Below are 21,814 nucleotides of genomic sequence, written 5' to 3'. Positions count from 1 at the left end.
TTAAATTATATGGAAAAAAAAATGGCATTCTGCTTTGATGCTTTTTTTTCCTGTTAAGTTGTTGTTGCAGTACCAGGACTGTACATGCCTAATAGATCCATCAGCCACCACACATTTAAAACTGTTTTATTTCCAGTCCAGTAGAGACTCCATCTTTGTAACTTCCCAACAAAATAATAAATACTACCGTAGTTCCGCCTGCCTCAGAAATACATTTCTGTAACACTATGAACAAAAGGTGTTTATACTGAAGTTGCTTAAACCTTAGTGGAAGTGTTAGGAAAATCTTCTGTGGTTATCCTGCTACAGCTTCTGCGTTTTAATTTGACTTTCAGCAGCTAACGATTCTTTTATTATAACATTAGGGTCCTGAATAGGTTAAGCTTGAGTGATTTGTTTCTTTTTAACTGCAGTCAAGAAGGCTGAGGTCAATCTTGAAATAGACATAAGGATAGTACTCCTGATTGCTCAGTTGTAAGCCAGGGATGTCCATGCCAGGCTGCAAAAGAAAACATGACTTCAGTACCAGTAAAGAAAGCGTTGCACTGTTCCAAGCTAACCTGGATTGCTTTTTGTACTTCACTTTCTTAGGGGGAATGGAGTCTTGCACTTGCTGTGCTTAACACTGGGACTTCACACACAATCTGATGTTTGCTTGGTATTTTTAGGCTGTCTAATGCCGTCAGCATTGAGAGTTGATGCTTGTTTGTAACTTCATGAATGTGCATTGCAGCATTTCGTGGTGCTTCATCTCTAAAACAGTATATTTCTTTCTCCTTGTTTCGTGCACTGGGACTCTTATGCCTGCCTGGTCTTAGGCAGTTCTAAGCTATTGGCTTTAAGCCATGGGGTTTCCACTGGTTTATCCTAAATCCTTTATGCACTTAAGATGTGGGGAGGGAGAAAGCAAGTACTGCTGCCTGCTGAAGGCCCAGGTTGAGAAGTTTAGTCAGTGGCAGCCACTTACTGGCCAGGGAGCTGTCACAGTCCTAGGGTTCATTTTGAATTACTGCTGTTGTGTTGATCTGAAAGCTTACAGAAGGCGTGAAGCTTTTCACCTGAAGAAACTGCCGTAACTGAGCAGACCAATTTCAGCCTGGTAGCTGTTAATGGTGGCTGCTTCAATGGAAACTACACTGCACATCTCCACGATAACCTGCCCCTGCCCGATGCCCCAGGCCATTCTGTAGCCACCAGAGGTTACAGCTGTCAGCAGGGATCCTGACTGAACCCTACAACACGTGCAGTTGTAGCCTAAATACGCACATCCATTATACTTGCTGCTGCGACTTCATCCAGGTGTTTGAAGACCGCGTTCAGGACATCCCTCAGGCGCTTTACGGACTTCCTATTTGGCTGCAGCAACATCGCTTGGAAGTTCACCGGGAGGCCATACCTTGGGACACACCAACACACGGGGTCATTTCCCAGGGGGGCACAGCTTTCCACCCCCGCCCTTCTGTGGGGCTGCACGCTCTGACTTCTCCAGGAACCTCTGCCAGCACTGCCCGCTTACCTCAGGACAGATTCGACGAAAACCCTCAAGGCTTTCACGTGAATCCAAGCCACGAACGCTTCACTGAAGTTCACTTTCAGCCAGCGCAGCAGAGGGCCCTATGAGGACAAACGTAGTGGTACCGTGATGCCCTTCACTCCCTGAAGCTGCTCCATAGCTAACACCATCGAACCCACCACGGGCTGCTGAGGTAGTTCTCAGGCAACCCATTATTGGCTCCCAGCTTATCAGAAACTTGAGTAACCTTGGGCAAATTCTGTTATCTGTCCTGTGCCTTGGTTTTAGATAGAGCTCTTGGTGCTAGATAGAGCTCGCAGGAATCTGCTGGAACTATAAAACCATTTCTGAGTGAGATCCTTACACACACCAACACCAGGGGCCTAAATACATGCACCATCAACTCGATGTGCTACTTACGTATTGCTGTTTCTTATCAGAAGCTAATTTCATCAGCTCTTCCTTTTCACATTTCAGTTCCTTCTCATCAAAATAAAATTCTCGAACCATGAACCTGCAATTGAGTGACATTTGCTCTCACAAGCCCTAGTTCAAGCAATAAACACACATTTCTTTTGCATCTGGAGAAGCAGGATTGGTATGTTTAAAGGTGCTAGCCACTGAGCCATCTAAAGTATCTGGAGGGCAGGAGCTGAAGTCACTCCCAGAAAGCAAACTTCCTGCTGCCAGTAGCAGGAGAGCAGTCAGAACAATTCCAGGATCTGCAGTTCGGTGTTCAAAGAATTGCTCGAACTAGTCACAGCTCCTTCCCTTCCCACTGCCTTCTCAGTGGCTTCAGGGCCAGCAGCAGCCCAAACAGTAAAGTCCTAAAAAACAGCAATGCTTTCAGCTGTACTGCACAGAGAACAAGTGTCTTTACCCTCATCATCCGTTTGTTAGCCTGATGTGCCTCTCAATCCGTGACTGCCTACCTGTTCTCTCTAGCTTTAGCCTTGAAGTCATCCATCACTTTTCTAAATAGTGTCACAGTGAAGAGTCCTCCCTCAGCATCCTCAGCGATCATCCTGTGGGAGGGAGAAACAGCTGCTGTGATTCGACATTGCAAACCTCTTGTGCTTTCTTCACCTTCCTTTTGCAGTTCTTTCTTTCACTTATGATACTGAACAGTATTACTTACAGGATTATTTATTCCAGGTGAAAGGATAATGCAAATGGCAGTACACTGGATTATTCTATTCTACTGCAGAAGACAATTACAGATGGAAAAGTACTGTTTGATCTCCGTAAAACATATATATTTTTTTATAAAGATGTACGTGATTACATGTTTCTGAATTGTGCCTGGATTATTGTAACTAGTTTTTTGTCTCTGTTATACAACAAGCAAAAGACCTGGCTCATTGCTCATGTGCGTACTGCACGTGGAAAGAACTAGATTAGTGGAAAAGGGAACCACATGCTAATTGCAGAGAAAAAAAGAGTTGTTTTATTTTTTTCTTTCACCTCTACTTTCCTTCAATGGTGTAATTTCTGATTTCAAATGAGATTGGGCAAATCTATATGTTAACATGGAGCTCATGTGTTAGACAAGTCATTCCTGAACAATTTGAGGAACGTCAGGGATCTCTGAAGCCAGCCAGGACCTTAATTCAGAATTTCACTTACTTGGTGGAGCGAGGCACTACCATATCAGAGAGGGATTCATACGTCTTCTGCCACTGTATGTAGCTTGACCTTTGAGCACAAGATGAGGTAGAGTAAATAAATACTATATACTAGAAAGCAAATGTATTGATAATCATAGCTAATTACGGTAATGATTTGGAGTAGGAGCTGGGTTATGTGATAAAAACACATAAAGCTTCTTAGAATCATAGAATCAGTCAGGTTGGAAAAGACCTCTAAGGTCATCTGGTCCAACCTGTAACCTAAATTCCAGTACTAAATCATGCTGCTAAGTTCTAACTCTATACTTGAAGACCTCCAGGGATGGCGACTCAACCACTTCCCTAGGCAGCCTGCTCCAATGCTGCACAGCCCTTTCAGTGAAGAAATGTCTCCTAAAATCCAACCTAAACCTCCCCTGGTACAACTTGAGGCCATTCCTCCTCCTCTTATCACCTGGTGCTTGGGAGAAGAGCCAGATTCCCACCTTGCTACAATCTCTTTAAGGTAATTGTGAAGTACAGTAAGGTCTCCCCTAAACCTTTTCTTCTCCAAGCTAAACAACCCCAACAGCTCCTTGTAAGACTTGTTCTCTAGACCCTTCACCAGCTTCACTGCCCTTCTTTGGCATGCTCCAGCACCTCAATGTCCTTCTTGTAGTGAGGGGCCCAAAACTGAACACGTTTCAGGCATGGCCTCACCAAAGCTGAGTACAGGGGGACAATCACTTCCCTAGTCCTGCTGGCCAAACTATTTCTGATACAAGCCAGGATGTTGTTGGCCTTCTTGGCCACTTGACCACACTGCTGGCTCACATTCAGCTGGCTATTGACCAGTCTTCTCTCCTTTCCTGTCCTAGTCATCAGCTAGAGAGATGTTTTTCCACTGTTGCACCCTCAATTCTCATATAGTGTCTTGGGATGAGAAAGGGTCTGAAGCAGGAAGCTGAAGGTGGGAAGAACGAGGCTCTTGGCACACATGTACAGGCTGTCACAGTGTCCCATGCTCCAGGACCTCCACGCATGATGCCTCTGGTCCGTGGGCAGGTGCAGTACATCTTGTGAGCGCAGGCCCAGAGCTGATCTGGTGCTATGCTGGAAACATGGCAAGAGCCAGCACTCAGAGAACGGGGTCAAGGGAAGGGTGAGCTTGCAAAGCGAGACATCTGTTTATAGGAGGAATCTGAAAGAACTTGCCAATAATAAACTCAACAAACTTACTTCAAACAGCTTTTCATAACGTGTTTTTCACAGACAGAAAAACGATGGTACCGTGTGTGTGTGTCGGAATAGGGCTATACTGAGAGGACAAGTTCTGTGTAGGCTTCTAAGAAGGACGTCTTGTACCTTCACAACTGGTGGTGACAGCAACCATCCTACACGCAGGTACTAACAACTACATGACCAGCAGAGGCCCTGTGAGTATGGCAGGTCTAATTCCTTTTATAAACTGGCTAAGCTCCAGTAAAAATCTGTTCTTCTGTTTATTTATTTATTTTATTTTTATTTTTTAACTCCTACTGTTCCTAGCAGGAGGCTGTTTGAGAACCTGCTCTGTAACAGCTAAAAACCTACATCCCACTTCTGTCCTGCTCTGACTTTGGAGCCGTCCTTGTTTCTCTCTTTCGTGCCAGCATCACCCTTGGCAAAAACCATTCTCTTTGCTAAGAAATCCACCCATTCCTCAGACATGGTGAGGATCAGCTTCCCCACCCTGATCCAGTATTGCCTGGATCCAGCATTTAGGCCCAAAATTCAATGCCGCACCTGAGCGCACGTGCCCACGCTATTGCCTTACTTTGGTACTACGACCAGCAGCGTGATGAGGTACTCAGAATTCAGAACAAAGTCTTCTTTATGCACAATGTCTGCTAGGGTCCGGGTCAGCAGGTTTCCCCTAAAGTGAACAAAACAAAGAAAAGAAAAAAAAAAGAACATTAGCAGGAACCCAGCAGCAGCATGCTGGAGGTATCATGCTGTAAGTATGGTTGCCAACAGTGCACACTGGGGTAGAAAATCATCAGGATTGCGGTGCCTGAAGGACACATCTGTGCTTCTAAAGTGGCCGTTCATTTATCTTTATTGTATTTAATAAAAAAAAAAAAAAAAAAAAAAAAAAAAAAAAAAAAAAAAAACTAATGCTAATTCCAGAATGTCATCAACTAGCACTAGTTTATCCTTTTCCTCTATGTGAAATGACACCATGCTGCTGTCACTGTTTTTATAGCGAGGGTGTAGGTGGTTGGAAAGTGCTCCTCTGAAGCTGCCACCCCTCTGCCAGGCAGCACCACACCTTGCAGGAGGCACCTGCTTTTCTCAAGGCTGCTTGTGGGGCCGTGTGTCAGACACAGCGAGCGATGTCAGTTCTGACCTAAGCCATCCAAGCAAACCTGGACGGTGGAGAACAAACTGCCCCTCTCAGCAGCACAGGGAGATTCCCTCCAGCTGAAGGATAGTGGAGACAGAAATCTCGTGCACAGGTGCTGCGGGGCCTGCAGGAGCTGCCTGCTCACAGCCCTGTTGATCACCTGAGACCCCACGGGGCTGCACACCTACTACATGCATGCGACTAGGCTGGACATGGCTGGTAAGAACCAGAGGGAAGAGAGCAGCTCCCTCCCTCCTCCACTGGACAGGCGTGAAGAAGGACCTGAGCCAGTAGTTTTGGAGCTGAGGTTGCTGTGCCAGTTGGAACATGAACTGGCCAGTAACAACTTACTAGATGCTTGTTAATCCCAAGCTAGCTGGCACCAGTGTACACAGAGGCACCAGCATTCAAAGGTGGGCAGCACTGAGAGGAAGTGCCTGGAACATGAGGTCTCAGCTCCTGTCCCTCACCCTTTTGCTCTAGGTCCGGCACTGCTCACATTGCCCACACAGAGCAGCTGCCTCTCTCCTGGGATTTAACCTGACCTGGGAGTTGTGGAGCTGGAGAGATGCTGCAGGAGCAGGCTGAGAAGACAAGAAAAGGAAAATGAGAGCTTGTTGTCTCATTAGTGCATCCTGTCCACGATTACGCAGCCCAAGACAAACGCTTCTAACACCATCCATACCAAGCTGGAAGCACAGGCCAGTGGGGTTGGCTGGCAGTGGTGTGGCACGGGACACAAACACAGCCGAGGCCTGCAACTGTGATAGGGCTCTTCTGACCCTTGGGGACACCACGGTCCCCATGCTGAGTAGGTCTCCGTGAGGGACAGACGCATTTTTTGACAAATGTTCTGAACCACCACCTGGAAGTACTTTTTTCTATGGCTTCTGGTTGGGTTTAACTGAGTTGGTGCCTGACTTGCCCTAGAGAAAATCCAGATTAACAGCAATTTTGGTAGCAGCAAAATTCAGGTAGTAGCACATAGGCAAAGATCATAATCAACTGAAGGCAGGAGAGAGAAGCCCTGGCAGAGACTTGTAGAATTCTGCTAGCCTTTGTCTGGACCAGCAGAATGAAATAAAGAGAAGAAAAATGAAAGTGGGATGCTAGTAGGCACAGCAGGGAAGGAAAATAAATGCTTTTGCCTCGAATATTGTAGCTGACTTTCTGAAAAGCATTTGCAGAGCTCCCCTAGGAAAGAGCTCTGTGTTGCAAAGGAATCTGCCAGTTGACTCAGATGATCTAATTTCTGACTCCCTCAAATCTCATCAGAGCGATACAGTGGCATTCAGTTTTGACCCTTTCCCAAGACTGTTTGCTCCCCCTGCTAACAAAATCATATTAGGAACTTCAGTCTCCCATGAGCTGATTTTAAGACAGGCTGATCACATCAGCTACCCCTCAGCTTCCCCTGCAGCTGTGGATGCTCAGCATGGCCCAAAGCCAGGCACTAAATTTGCTCCCATCAGAACACATGTGGCCCGCTGGACAGAAGTGGACGTGGGCATGAACTGTCCTCTCCTGAGCCATGCAGCACTCCAGAGGTGAACAGGCACATGCTATACTTACACAGTTTTTTTCTCCAGGTTCTGCAAATTTCCTTTAATGTTGTTGTATGCAGCTGATCGGGTCTTCAGGTCTGTTTCTATTTGAGTCATTTGCTAGAACAATAAAAAACTGAGAGTCAATCAGGTGCTTTAGGCATTGTCCTCCTGCTCCTCCTTCCACCTCTGCACAGTGGCGAGGGGACAGAGCTGTCAGCCCCCCACCAACCAGCTGATCACGGCCGAGAGGGAACCCACATCACTTCTGGGTTCTGCAGGTGCCCTGTGGCAACGGACCCTGCAGCCAGAAGGATTTTGTTAGCTGTTACTGTGTGTATCGTGGGTGTACCTAAGGAGCTAGTTCACCATTCCATTTGTTATCTACTTCAAACAACAGATCACTCCTTCCTGAATAGGCTGGCAGTGTAAGCAACTCGTCTGACCAGCAGTGTGTTTGATTTAAGGTAAAGCCAGTGATTTCACAAGAAAACTGACATGGAGAATAATATTAGTTACATAAAGCAATAAAATATTACAATAACGGGACTAAAACACAGAAAGCATATCAATATGTCCTAGTAAATCTGATAAAGTGCCATATGTTTATGTCATAAGTTTAGATACTTATTTTATATAAATATTTGATCCCTGTTATTGCAGTAGCAATTAAATTAACTGATTTCATGCATCTGAGTGTGCTTCTGAGCCTGCTCCTGTTTTGCACCGAAGGCAAAATTCACAGACTGCCACGATGGAAGGGACCAAAAACTGTCAGAAGACACAATTCCCCTTTCTAATATCTTCTTGTAACCTGGAGTACAATTTACCTTTGATAATGCTTCCAAAATATTCTTCAGCGGCTGCTTTATGGGATATTTGGCCATGTCCCATTCAAACCGGGTCAGGTAGCTAATGAGGTCAACTGAAAATACAAAGAAATGCATTAAAGCTGACAGCTTACCAAATTAAGTAATAAGAATTGGGGTCTTCCCTCGCTATACCCTACACGTGACTTTTAATTAGCATTAGAGATGGCTGTGAACCAGCGGCTCAGCTCTAAATCCTCACAGAAATTTGATCAAATCTGCACAAATCGTGTGTTCAATCTAATCAACACCCCCAAAATAAGAAACGGGTTACTGAGAGTTTGAACAAAGATATTCAGAGCATAGCTGATGTTGCCTATCCATGATCCAGGCAAACTCTCACTAGAAATCAAAGCGATCCAGATGTGATGGGGAATTCCTCCCTCACTGTGCCCACAAAGCTCCCCATCTCACACAAAGCCATATGGAGTTTTTCTACGTGGATAAATCCAAATAAATGTCTAGCCACTGCACCATACATCAGAAATTCACAGCAAAGCCCTGTGTGCATGCAGCCCTCCAAAACAAGACACCCTCGGACCGCTAGGAGCCCTGGCATCTTCCAGAATTAAGGGGAAATGATGCATAGGATGTCCCCTAGAGTAGGATGGCACTGCTTCACTTCTGAAATCCAAGGCTCCCTAACCTCAGGACATTAAGCTTGGCGCATTACGGCACCACGTTAAAATTCTCCTCCAGCAGCTCATGAATTCAGACAACTCCTCACCTACGCTGAGTCCTGGGAGCCCTTAGGATCCCAGTCTCAGTGGCTAGACAAAGAAGCCAGAGGTGTTGTCAGCTGCAGGATGGGCTTCCTTCCACACCCACAAGGATGGAGAATATCTGGGCAGCTGCTCTGGGGAGATGGGAAGCAGAATAGGACCAAGGTGCTAAGGGAAGGAGGGGCACGCTGGGGCTGCTCAGTGCTCTTTGGTGCCTTGCCCAGAGTTAACTCACTCCCACAGCGAGGTCTGAGCACAGTTTCTTGTGGGATGGACTTCCAGGGTGAGAGGAATGCTGTATGAATTGAGATGCACGAGGAGGAATGTGGAAAGGTGTTTAACTGCTTTACTGCCAGGCTGGGGGTGCTGCCCTGCCTTGCGTGACATCGAACACCCTGGCAGGAGAGCTCTATCCTTTCCACGGGCTTCTCTCACCCCACAACAGAGTCAGCTTACCCTATTAGATTTCTGAAGCATGGAAAGTCTTACATTAGGAGGAAACCAGCTTCTTATCAAAGGACAAACTGCCCAGGAGGCAGAGAGCGTTGGCACGACCACCTTCTCCCTCCCTTTCTTTGCGAACCACAGCTGTAAATCTCCCACACGTCCAAAGCACAGGAGTCAGGAGGCGAAGGTCCCTCCTGCCAACATCTGACCAGGAGCTGGCAAATCCTCCAGCACAGGGAGCGTGCAGGAATAGGGCAAAGCTGCAGCAGGGCTGCTGCACGCCTCATCCTCGGGCAGTGCTTGCTCAGACCTCCAGAGAGGAGGCAGGGGGGTCAAAACACCTGAAGTTCACAGGAGCACTTAGGAGAGGAGAGATGCCTCCTCCCCAGAGTGCTCACGGCTGCCCAGGAACCCTGCAGGCTGAGTTCTTCCCAACTCTGCTTCACTCACCCAGCTCTAGGCAGCAACTTGAACAACTTTCCCCAAAAATGCTGGATTTTTCAAAATTGTTACTCCTCTTTTTTTTTTTTTTTTTTTTTTTTTTTTGTCCATTTCAGTTTTGAGCTCATTATAAATGGAGTAATTCCATGACTAACCAAATTTTAAAGTTATTTCTGGGTCAGCGCTACTACAGTTGGAACAGAATTTGCTCTAGATCTTTTAAGAAAAGCTTTACTTACATTTCACATTTTTGATGGTCAATAAGCAAAAAAGAACCTCCTGCTATCATGATATAACAAAATTTCCCATATACACAAATCCAAGTTTTTCTTCTATGAGAGAGACATCTCCAAGTGACTGCTTCCAGTTGTCGCCCGCTGGAATGCAGTGTGTGTGCTCATTTAACCAAAAGTGCTGTGTTTCTGGTATTTTCATTTTCCTTCACACAAATCTAATCGGACAACTGCTACAAACAGCCAACATTTTAACCACCTGGTGGACCCAACTGCTGTCAGCAACATACATCAGAGCTAAAACCTGACCATTTGTACGGTATAACTGAAAAACTAAACCTCAGTTTGGACCGTCTAATTGTCTGAAATGGGACAAGACAGCAAGAAATCACGTCTTATGATTTTGTTTCTGATTTTGTGACCTTTTTTTGGGGTCCTTTTGTTAACCAGAAAGGGGGAAGGGAGGATTCTTACAGCAGTATTGCTGCTGCTTATGAGGAATGACATGGGATTCTATTAGGGGAATCCTAGATATATATATTTGTATATTAAAATTGATTCTTTTTTTTTTTTTTTTTTTTTTTTTTTTTAAGAAGCAGTGAGTAATTTTCGAAGAGTTCTATGATGTGACTCACTTGGCTGACCAAAGGACAGAAACTAGTAACATACGCAAATAATTTCCACATCCCTCTATTACAGCACATGCAGAGCTGACAGGAAAGGAAAAGGGTGTGAAAAGAGGAAACAAAGGAAATAAGTTGAACCTGATGTTTCTCAAGTCATAGGGATATCGTGATCAAGCTACGAGGTTGTTACTTGAGAAATCCATCGTAACCTGATCACTGTATCTCTACAACCAGACCAGGACTCGTTTCTAGCACTACTACACACAGATGCATGCTTGTAACACCACTGCAACCAGTGATTCTCAACATACTTTTCAGACATTTCATTTTATCCTTTAGCCCTGTAAGGTAATAAGTGGGATTATTGTACTTGTTACATAGTTGCACACATTAAATGTCAGTCTCATTTCATGCACAAAGGACATTTCTAAAAGAACTTTCCCCTTTTATCCTTTACTCATACAGATTTGAAGTACAGCACTGCAGACAATCGAAGGGTGATGGGGTGTGTGCTGTTAGCTTTCTTGTCTGACAGTCACTCTACAAGCCTGTATGTAGCACGTGTAACATGTCCAGCTTCACAAATGCAGGATGGCTTGGGAAGAACATGCTCTGCAGCAGCTCTGAAACCCACTCAGGGTCTAACAAAATGCGTAGAGATCTGTTCCTGAGTGTTAACTTTGTCCTTAACACAAGTTCCCTTTAGGGCCTTGAGTAGCATACTATGGGATAAGGTGAGGAAATAAGTTCTTGGAGGTCACAAAAACACCACACTGAGTACTTAGAGACAATGCAGGGGAGCATGCAGTGAAGCAGTGGGCTCCAAATTCATCACGTCAGAAGTGTCCTTGCTGTCACTGCATGGTCTTCTTCTCTGCTGTGCAACAGCTGCCAGCCAGGGCAGGACATCAGAAGGGAAACCAAAGTCCTCATGTCCTGCTGCCTGTGCTGGCCTGGGAAGTCCTCACCCACCCAGCTGCTGAACAGCATCACAGCTCCACTACAGAACCTACATATGCCAAGTTATCAGTGTAGGAAACTGCTCAGGCTTTGGTTGTAACTGCAGCACTGAGTATAACATGGTGTTTCTGGTCTTGCTGCTCACAACCAACTCCTAACTCCCCAGGAGATGAAGTGTGTCATGTTTTGGAGCCAGGGCCTCAAATGTCCACTTGTGGTGTCAGAAATCCATGGTTAACAGAGCACGGGATCTATCCCAGCACTGAGGGAGGGAAAGCAAAACACTCATAGATGCCATGCTGCTGTATAGAATACAATTTATCTGCCTGAAAGTGATCTGGTCCATGAAGGCCACAAAAAGATGCTTGGCCATTTTAGGAATGAAGGAGGATATCTCCTTCTCTGCTCTTCATTCCTTAGCTCTGGTGCTAAAAACATTTATTCCACAAAGGGGTACCAGCTGCTTAATACTGTCCTGGAAGCAGGAAGCGAAGCTGGAACTGGATAAAGCTTCTCTTAACTTTGAGAAGTAAAAAAAAAAGGGATCTGGCCAGATATGTTCTTAAAAAGTATCCCTGATTGTTGTCCTTTCTAATGTGTGAGTGTTTCAATTCTAGGTGTTCACATCCTGAAGCAAATACCAGTAGCACCAATGCGTTAACGTTAAGATATCCCCATTCACAGCACCTACCTCCATTGGCCAGAAGATTCTCCTGGACTTTATCTTTGGAGTCCTCCATGACTTCTCCTATATACTGGGCTATTTTCTTTATTACGCTTCAGTGTAACAGAGAAACATTGTTAGTGAAGAAACAACATAAAATAGTTACAACAATGATCTGATAAACATGGAGATACTCCAACAAAACTCTGAAGCAAGGCAGGTCAATTTGCAATAAAAATGATAATAAACAACCTGTGGCATATAGCAGAACTAAAATACACTGATTTCTGTAAACACATAGATAATATCTTCTTCCCAGTGCTCTAGACTTCCTAAAAATACACTGTAAGTCATGATACTTAGAGCAAAAACCACAAGACATGAAACCCATGTTTACAGCTCTGAAAGTGATGGAGTGACAAGACTACACACAGAACCATCCAGTCTAGCCCTGCTTGAAAACATGGTCCACAGGACGCTGAATAAACCCTTGTGCTTGCTGAAATAAGGTTCTGACTAGGTACTCAGGAGAAAACAAAGATGTTCTCTTTGACAGTGAGAATTTCCATCTTATTCCTCTTCTTTAGGGGACTCTCTCCCCTCTCTTTAGCATGGTGGACAAGACATTGCTTTAAGATGTGTGAGAACAAGCTTCAAATCCTCCTTTGATTCTGAGCAGTGATTTGGACAAATCTCCTTCTGAAGATTTTTCTCTAGACAGTTTATTAAAAAAAAAAAAAAAAAAAAAAAAAAAAAGTGTCATCACATCCCTTCAGCGGTAGAATTGAATCATTTGATCCCAGACAAAGTACCTCTGTCATAAAGGCCAAACTGCATTTCTGGTTGTTTCTGTATCTTTCTGTACTCAGAACTATTCTCAGAATTTGGCCTTCAGTTCCCTAACAGTACCGGGTTTACTACTCCTCGTAAACAAAGCAACAGCTAAAAATTGACCGCCTGATCATCACATTCGCAGAGACATGAAGTGGACCATGGGGTTGTGACATTAAATGACAGTGTGTCTTGAGACATCCTGTGGCTTTCGAGAGCTAAGGAAAGGGATTTCAGGTACAGATATTATGAAAGTATCAGAGATAATGATTCTCTGATGTGTTGCAAAGCTAATTTACAGGGCATTTAAAAGAAGGAATTCACAGAGGTAAAGATTTCTCCCACCTCCCTTCTTGGGAACAAGCTCACAGTTTCTGGAAAGGTTTTCTAGTCCTGTGACAGGGAGGAAAGATCAGAGACTGCTGATGCTGCCAAAAACACAGTGGGCAGAATTGCTGCTGTTCTCATGACACCAGACAGGAGCAGCTCAGAGTCTAGGCTTGGTGCACCAAACAGAGCTGCCCCATTCCTTGGGGGGAATCTCTACCAGCTCACAGCCCTTTAAGGGCTGCCCTGGTTTTTACTGTCCAGCTGCAGCCACTTAGGGACCCCATGCAGGCTGAGAGCTGCTGGTGGAGAACTGTTTTACCCACACTCGGGCTGAGGGGAGAGTGCAGGGACCCACCAAGCCATTCTGCGTCAGCTGCCACCTTGCCAAATACTTCTGCAATTTTCAGCTGGCAGATGCAGCTGGTTTTCAGCTCCTTCCTAATGTCCAGAGAGCCCAAAGGAACTTGGAGGAAAACAACGCACAGCAGGAGGCTGGGCATGTAACAGAGAAAGCAGCCAACGTGAAAGCACATAAACCAGTAACTTTTCCAAGGGGACTGAAGTGTTTTAATTACAGGTGAGTGCAGCTGGTGGCTAACCTGATAGCTGGGAGACCGACAGCTTTGGTCTCTCACCTTAGAGACTGATGGTGGGGCAGGTATGTGCTTTTGTGCACCCTACAGCTCTAGTTGCCCAGCCAAGGCTCCCTGCCCTTCCAGCCCATGTGCTGCAGGGTCCCCTCAGGCAGGGTATGGCCAGAACAAGCTGGGCTAGAGAGATGTTCTCCTGTCGCAGCTTGGTCTCTGCACCTTGCCTTCCATCCCGGGAAAGGCAGCTGGGCCTCACTCACTTAATACATTCCCTGGGCAATGAAAGAGAGCACACCCTGTGTGCCACTGATGGCTGAGGCAAGCGAGAGGAATCAGACCCCTGGAGAAGCCCCGTTGACTACAGCAGCATCCAACAGCACACAGCTTTAACAAGCAGCCCTTAAACCGCTCCATTTGATCAAGTGAGTCTCACCTTTAGCAAATATCACCTTCAAATGCTGTGTTATAGAAGGAGAGGGTTTCAACTAAACTGCCTTTAAAAAGTAGTAATAAAAACCTGTAGAGAGAAAACCTGTAAAAATAACTCCCTGTAGTTTATTATTATAGCTTGGAAAAAACATACATTTTGCTTGTGAAAATGCTGCAATGTAATTACTTAATTAAAAAAGAAAAGTTTATCAGTCTTTAAATGATACTGTGTATTATTTGGCACTAGCAGCTAGGTCTCCAAAGGCTGCAGGCAGCAGAAGCCCTTCAATTTCAGGCTCTGCAGATGTTGGATCCTGGAGAGCCCCTGGGTAAGAGTAAGGGAGGGGAATGTCAGCTTTGGAGAGCACCACGGCACCTACCATACGGTGACATGGAAAAACACTCCGCCTCCTATGTAAATAAATAATAAAAGTACATGGAAACAGTAGATCCTGCAAACTCTTGCCCCTTCTCTGCTGTCCTGGCAGGAGGCAGCGCTGGCAGGTTTGTGCTGCCTGGCTTTACGAGCAGTTCTGTTTATCTAGCAACAGTGCAGCAGGTAGCTAGCTGCCACAGAGGAGCAGGAATGTAAATGCTCAGGTCATTTAGCAGCCTCATAACCCTCTGGATGCCATTTGCTTTCACTAAGTACAAGTGCTGGGCATTTTAACCCTTGACTCCCAATTTATACTCCAGACCTTTGGCATCTATTTAACAATAAACACTTTTGGACTTCCAGTACATTTGTGTTGATTGTTCTCTGCTATTGCTCTCCTCTAACTCATTTTTCTTATTTTTTAAGCATGTTTCTTATTTTTAAATCTTATTGCTTCTTCTTGATTAGTTAGCTCAAAGACAAATAGGAAGAGTCCTCACCTCAGGAGCTTACTCTGCAGAAGTTTCACTGCCTCCTTTGCTCAGTGCATATGCATGTCATATAGTGAGTGTCACTACTGGCACTGAAGGGACAATTTGTGGAGTAAAGTGGCATTCAGCTTGAACAAGGAGCTATATGCTACACTGAAGAGTTAAGACAAAGGTAACAGTGGGAGATTAAGAAGCTCGTGATGATATGCCACATAAACTATCCTCAGTGATACACTGATCCTACAGCAGGCTTTGCAGAAATCTTATTCCAGTACAAAGTTTGGAATTAGTTAAGCTCTTCTGAAAATCAATTCTGCATGATTTTTGCAACCCTCAAAGCAGAATCACACAATTGCTTGGCTATCTGCTGCCCTGAATAGAGAAATCTTGCATTAGAATAGGCAGCTGCTACTGGGTCTCTCCAAATTTACCCCCATTCCCACTTCATTTCAGCATGGACAATCTCCTGCAGTATGAACCAGGGACCTGGACGTGTTTACAGAGACTTCAGGGTAGTTTTCCCTGCCAGATGGACAGAGTGGCAACAGAGAAGGTTTTATGTATGAATTAACTATTAAGCTGCTCTGTCCTGCTAAAAAATCCTGAAAAAGCAATTCTAAAAAGATTAAAATTGCATGTAACCCAGGGTGATCAAACGTAATCAGTGCTGCTGCGAGTACCAGTAAAATCGTTACACTGTCCTGTGGAGAAATGCATTCTGGCAGACTTACTTTTACCCAAACTGCCTAACATAGATGTAAACAGCTTATATCAGTGTCTCTGTAAGCATTTGCATCCAACAGACAAAATTCATGAAAAGTACCAAGCATATTTAGACAAGCAACTCCTTATCAGTCCTGGCTGGGGGATAAAAGGCAAAAAGCCTCAGAGTTAACATATGGCTCTGTGGCCAAGACCACAGCAATATGTGAGGTATCCCTCCAAAGCTAGAAAAGAAAAGAGAAGCAGCAGCTTGTACTTTCATTGCTTCCTCAACAAAGCCTACTTTGTGCCATGAAGTATATCAAACCCTGTCATTTCCTCAGCTTGCTGTTCTTTATCCTTTGTACACCCAGGTCAGTTTGGCCCTAACAGCAAACTTGGTGATGGTCAGCAAGGAGATCCCACAAGTCTATGCATAAACAGGTTTGATACAACATGTATCAAACAGTCAATATTTTGATATTAATAGTCAAACAGTCAATGTTTTGGGAGTTTAAAAGGCTAAGAGGGGGAGTCCCAGATTTCATTCAGGAGAACTTACTGCTTAGAACTCCTAAATCTGGTTGGAAAAGAGAAATCTCAAGAATAATATTCTGGAAAAAGAAAATCAGGGAGGGCTTCATATTATCTAAATATTTTATTAATTTGAGATTCTGGATAGCGTGGAAGTTGCTGTACAATATAAAATAAAGAAAAAACATTTTTTAACAGTTTCCCTTTGAGAAACAGCTTCCCTAGTATTGCCACTCAGACATCACTGTACAGACAGAAGTACCACTGACTTCGTGCAGCCAGGTTTTAAGGAATAGTCCTTTCTATGGCAATTGACAGAAGGGTTAAACAAACCTGTCCACTTTAGTCAGGTCGCAGTCTGGGTTAAACTGAGTCAGACTGAGGTGAACACAAGGACATACCATGCCATAAAAACAATGTCTGTTTCTCATTTGTAGGCAGTAAATAAGATCTATTTTACCTTTCAGCAAAGCTATCAAGTTTTCCCAACTCATCTGACAGACCAACAAGAGCATCCAGTGTCCCCACCTGTGTAAGAGATGAGAAGTAGGTGAAAGATACACAAGTCTAAGGCTTCCGTTGGCTTTCTTAGGGACTTTGACTTGTATTTAGCATGTGTGAATTCAAAAGTTTTGCAGAATTTCATTCACTCAGTAGAAAATAGAAGCAATTCCTTTTCTCAAAGCCTAGGGTACAAAAAGCCTTTTTCAATAAAGGAAAAGCTGTATATGACATCTCAAGATCATACATCAATGTTTTCCTTCCTGTTTTCATTCCTGAATGATCTTGTAGAACATATTGGCCTTTTTCCTGATAAAATGCTAGGTAGAAACATGCCCAACATACATACAAGTCTGATGTACTGAGAGAACCAAGCAAAGCAGTATGTATTCAAGAGGTTCTTCATTCTCATTCTTTCCTAATTGCAAGAACTAAGTCTCTCACAAAGCCATTTCCTCCTACACCAACATCTGCTTTTTGTGTGACTCTGTCACTGTCACAATCCTACATTTAGGATGTGATTGTATGGCATTACAATATATTGCCGAACCTTTTCTTGCACTTTTGTCAGCTCAACATTACAAAGGGTCAAGCTGAAGGAAAAAAGGAACAAAGAAACAAATTTTACATAGAACAATTAGCATCTTCAGATGCTGCAAACATTTCCTTTAACATTAATGGACTCTCACCAACGCTGGCTGAGTTGGTGACTGTAAGGCACACAGAAGGTAAAATCATAGCAATTTCTGAGCACGTGTAAAAAGCAGCACCTCCAGTCTGCAGCATTCATGTGCTAATTCAGTAGGTTATTTACTTGAGAAGAGGCCACAATCCCCTTTCACTTGCATCCTTATGTAACAGAAATAGCTCAAATTATAACCATTAACAATCTTTCTGGATTAAAGCCAGATCCTGGACTAAGTGTAGCTTTATAAGTGATGGGCGATGGCAGCTCCCCAGGGAATCAAGTTCTACATCTGTTGTAGCTCCACTAACTTTAATGAAGCATATTCGGACTTTTCACAGCCACAAGTGAAAAAAAATAAGGTGCAAATCTTATAAAAGAAGGATTAAATGAGGCAAAGACATAATAAAATCAAGGATTAATACTCCCCCTATTTATATGATCCTATGAAGCTGTTAATGTAGCTGAATATCCACACACATCTATTTCCCATAGAGAAATGTGCATTATAGCACTGTCTTCTCTGTCAGCGGTCTTACTGGCATGGTTCTAGATACTTCACTACTCCCTGTGCATTAGTGATCCAAGATGTACAATGCTATATGGTTGTCACAGCTGGAAGAAAATGGTACGCCAAATGCAACACATTAGTTATTTAACTGGTCACCTTCACTCCTTACACATACTGAAGCTGACAAAAGTCAGCTTCAAGCAAAACAACTCCTGTTCCTTTCTGATCAGTTTTTAATTGACTGAACACAACTCATTCCCCAGTCGCAATCCTCTTCAGCTCTCTGCACATTGTCCCAAATGAAAAATCCCACAGAAGTCTCTAGTCCTGCCTGGGGCTGTTTCATCACCCATACCCAAACCGCTTCCCCACTTACCTTTAAGTCCGGAATATGGAACTTGCTGTTGCTGGACAAGTTGGATTTCAGTGTCACCGTATTCATTCTCTCCCATGCCTGCAGATTTGTTTTATCTCCTGGGGCAGAAATTAGCCAGAACTCCGACATGCTCTGATATTTTCCCTTCACTCCTGGTCACTGTAGAAACACAAGGCAGGTAAGAGGCTAACAAAGTCCCACATAGAACGTGCTCTTCCCTAAGAACTGACAGAGCTAGGGTGAATTACTGATTATTTTTTTTGAAACACGAGTACAGTGAGTCACCCTATGCCTCAGACTGAACTGGAACACGACCTTCTGCACAATGTCAGAGAGGGAGCGCAGCAGTTCCTCCTTTCTCAGGGCTGTTCCCTCCAGCTTCTGGACGAGGAGCTGAAGCTTCCTCCTCCCCTCGTCCCTCCCATGCCAGTCCACTCGCATCGCTGAGCACAGTCTCCATCGTCGCAGAGTTTGTGGACTTCACTGACGGCCGAACACCATGCAGGACTTGTGTTTGATCAGTATTGCCTCTCACTTCTTCGGGCACCCGTAGGCAGATGTGGGAACGAGATGTAGAAAGGCTGCTCGACTTGGAGGCTGCAAAAGGCACCGCTGGAATATCGCTCTCCCTGCGTTTTCCTTTCCAGCTGGACAGGAAGGAGCAGGAGGAAGATGAGCAGAGATGCTGTCAGCAGAATAAGACAGAAAACAGTTACAAAAACCACTGGCGGACAGCTATGCCGCTGTTACTCTGTGAATAGATCAGAGAAGCACAAACCGCACACGGAGACCTCCGGTTCTTCCCCCGGGAGCCTCTCCGGGGCTCCACTCCCACCGTGCCCACCTCTTCACCCGTGTCCTCACCCGTGCCCACCTCCTCACCCATGTCCTCCTCCTTCTCCTCCTGCCCCGTGTCCCCCCTCACCGTGCCCATCTCCTCACCCGCTGCCCGGGGCGGGCGCGGACATGCTCGCTGAGGCAGTGCCGGGCCCGGCGGGAAGCTGAGGCGAGGCAGCGCAGGGGGGGCCCTGTTGACAGAGGCCTCGGCGCTTTTAAACCCAGAGACACAACGCGGCTGTCACTCACTTTCAATAAAAAACGACTTGAGAGAGCCGGAAGGACTTGGAATAATTAAATTCTGAGGCAGCTTCTGTTTCTGGGGCTGCCCTGGGTGGTTTACATAGCAAATGCTCATGCAGGCTGCTAGGTGATGCTTAGCTGGCAAAATACAGTCGTGGCTTTTAGTCCTCAGTCTTAAGTTTGTCATAAATTACCTTAAATTTGCCTGAGATCTTGGGAGTGTTTTGTAGCTCATCTGAAGTAATGTTCTGGAGACCCTTTTAAACTAGACGTGCTCTAAAGGAAAGGAGCACCTAAATACCTGAGTAGCTGCCTGTGAGGGGCACCTCTGCAGATGGGGATTCAGCCCCCTCCTATGGTGCATCCAGTTCTCATCATCTGACTGAGTGCTCTAATCACTGTGCTGTCACTTGGGTAAGCTTTCCTGTACAATCACAGAATCATTAAGGTTGGAAAAGACCTCCAAGATCACCTGGTCCAACCATCCTCCTACCACCAAAGTCACCCACTACACCGTGTCCCTAAGCACCACGTCCAACCTTTCCTTGAACACCCCCAGGGACAGTGACTTTACCTACCTGGGCAACTTGTTCCAAAAACCTGTAGTTGGTGTTTTACTTTCTTTAGAAGATAGTGCATTTTCCTCTGGACCTATTCATGTTCCTATGTACCAAATGTAAATGAAGACCCACAAGAAATTTAATTTTAGAAGGATGGCCCTTGTTTTTTCACACGATCTGTCCTAAACCAAGGGGTTTGCATTGCTTGGTTCTGGCAGTTCTGATCATGCACAAACTCAGACCTCTTGATGCTTGCAATTACCCTAATGAAGACCCATAATGGGTTCAAGTATCTCTGGCATTAGGTAGAAGCACCTCATGGGAGAAGTCCTAGATTTGGACAAGTCTGTAGTCTTAGACTTGGATAGATTCATTCCATCTAAATCACACTTCAGGTAACTAACAGTTCAGAGTTAAGGTTTATAGGTTCTTTACATTAGGCAAGATATACCATCAGGATTCATCCTCCTTTGCTTCTTTTTAACATTTTTAGTGGTATATAAAAAGAAATATTTGTGTGGAGGAGGAGAGTCTTTACTAACAGCTCTCCAAAAAGAAACACAAAGACTTGCAGTTGAAATAGCCACCGTTTCACTTTGTCTGCTTGCTTATTTGGTTTATTCTTTTTCCTGTCTAGGGAAATTAAAAATTCACTGTTCATGATTGTGATTATTCTAGCTCTTTACAAACATGGTGTTCCCTAGGGCACAGCAAAAGGACTTCAGTGAAGTTATTAAAAAAAAAAAAAAAAGCCACGTCTGTCATTTAAATAAACTGATTTAAAAAACAAAATCTTTTTTTTGTTGTTGTTTCTTTAGACTGTACATTTAATTTTAATAATGAAAACTAGCTAGTTCAGGTATGTACATCCTATACTTTAACCTACAGAATAGTGGTCTGAAAGGTGTAAAAGTGTAGTAAACCACATCATCTGGGTAAGGCAGTTCTTCAGCCCCTTCCCATTTCAAACCAAGTACAGAGCTTGCATTGGATCCTAGCTGTAGTCTCAAGCCACAGGAATGCTTTGCATGATTAATTTTAGAAAAGCTATATTCTCATAAGCTTCTTAAGGTTAGAATTGTGTCAGCTGACACCAGTGCTAACAGATGAGAAATGCTGTTTGCTGTAGTGGTGTTAGCTTTTGAGGATACTTCTGTATGCATGGATATTATAGTGAATAAGGTAACATCCAAGCTGAAGGGTTGTCAGATTTATGGATTCTACAGTTCAAACTATTTTATTCCTAAATGTTTCTGTTGTAGCAATGTCACTTTTTTGTTTCTTATAGTTTCACATTCACCTTGGTTCCTTTTATTATAATGAAAAATATTATGCTACTTATTGATTTGGTAGGAAATTTTCAAGGAAACATGATATTAATGCCTAAGCAAAATAGAACTGAATGTTTTATATTATCACTTTTTCCACTTTTATTCTGACTTCTTAATCTCCCCCCACCCTCCATTATAAATTTTTCAGTTCTGGATGAAGCAGCAGTGAAGGTGGTGGAAGGAAGGATCACGCAGCAACATAGCTCCTACCATGGGATATAGGAGTGTGCTGCATACCGCTGCTAACACGGCTATGGCAGCTCCTGTGTCCCCTGCCATTTCCCTAGCTTGGACTGTGTGCTGTGCCATGTGACCTCAAAGCCACTTCATTCCCTTGTGATCATCATGTGTCTTTCTGTTCCCTTTGATCCATCAATGCAAGGAAGCTTTGTGTGACTTTGCCTTTCTCTATGTTTATGAGTACTTCTTCATATGTCACACTAGTGTGCAAAACACAGCCTCCAAATAGTCGTTA

General features: G+C 44.3%; 1 protein-coding gene across 1 annotated transcript; it reads right to left on the bottom strand.

Annotated features, from left to right (window-relative positions):
- Positions 1-115: 115 nt before the first annotated feature.
- ATP6V1C2 (ATPase H+ transporting V1 subunit C2) lies at positions 116-18,645 on the bottom strand. Its single transcript, XM_032185048.1, has 12 exons — positions 18,369-18,645; positions 16,756-16,823; positions 12,040-12,125; positions 7,881-7,975; positions 7,079-7,170; positions 4,937-5,035; positions 3,140-3,208; positions 2,446-2,538; positions 1,934-2,027; positions 1,517-1,614; positions 1,267-1,396; positions 116-499 (listed from the first exon to the last, which is right to left on the bottom strand). Exons 1-12 carry the CDS (start codon positions 18,495-18,497, stop codon positions 404-406), a joined length of 1,149 nt encoding a protein of 382 aa, XP_032040939.1. The 5' UTR covers positions 18,498-18,645; the 3' UTR covers positions 116-403.
- Positions 18,646-21,814: the final 3,169 nt, after the last annotated feature.

The sequence above is a fragment of the Aythya fuligula genome, chromosome 3, assembly GCF_009819795.1.
Source record: "Aythya fuligula isolate bAytFul2 chromosome 3, bAytFul2.pri, whole genome shotgun sequence".
Taxonomy (NCBI): domain Eukaryota; kingdom Metazoa; phylum Chordata; class Aves; order Anseriformes; family Anatidae; genus Aythya; species Aythya fuligula.
Note: the sequence above shows the minus strand (reverse complement) of the source record. Positions and strands in the feature narration are given on the sequence as shown.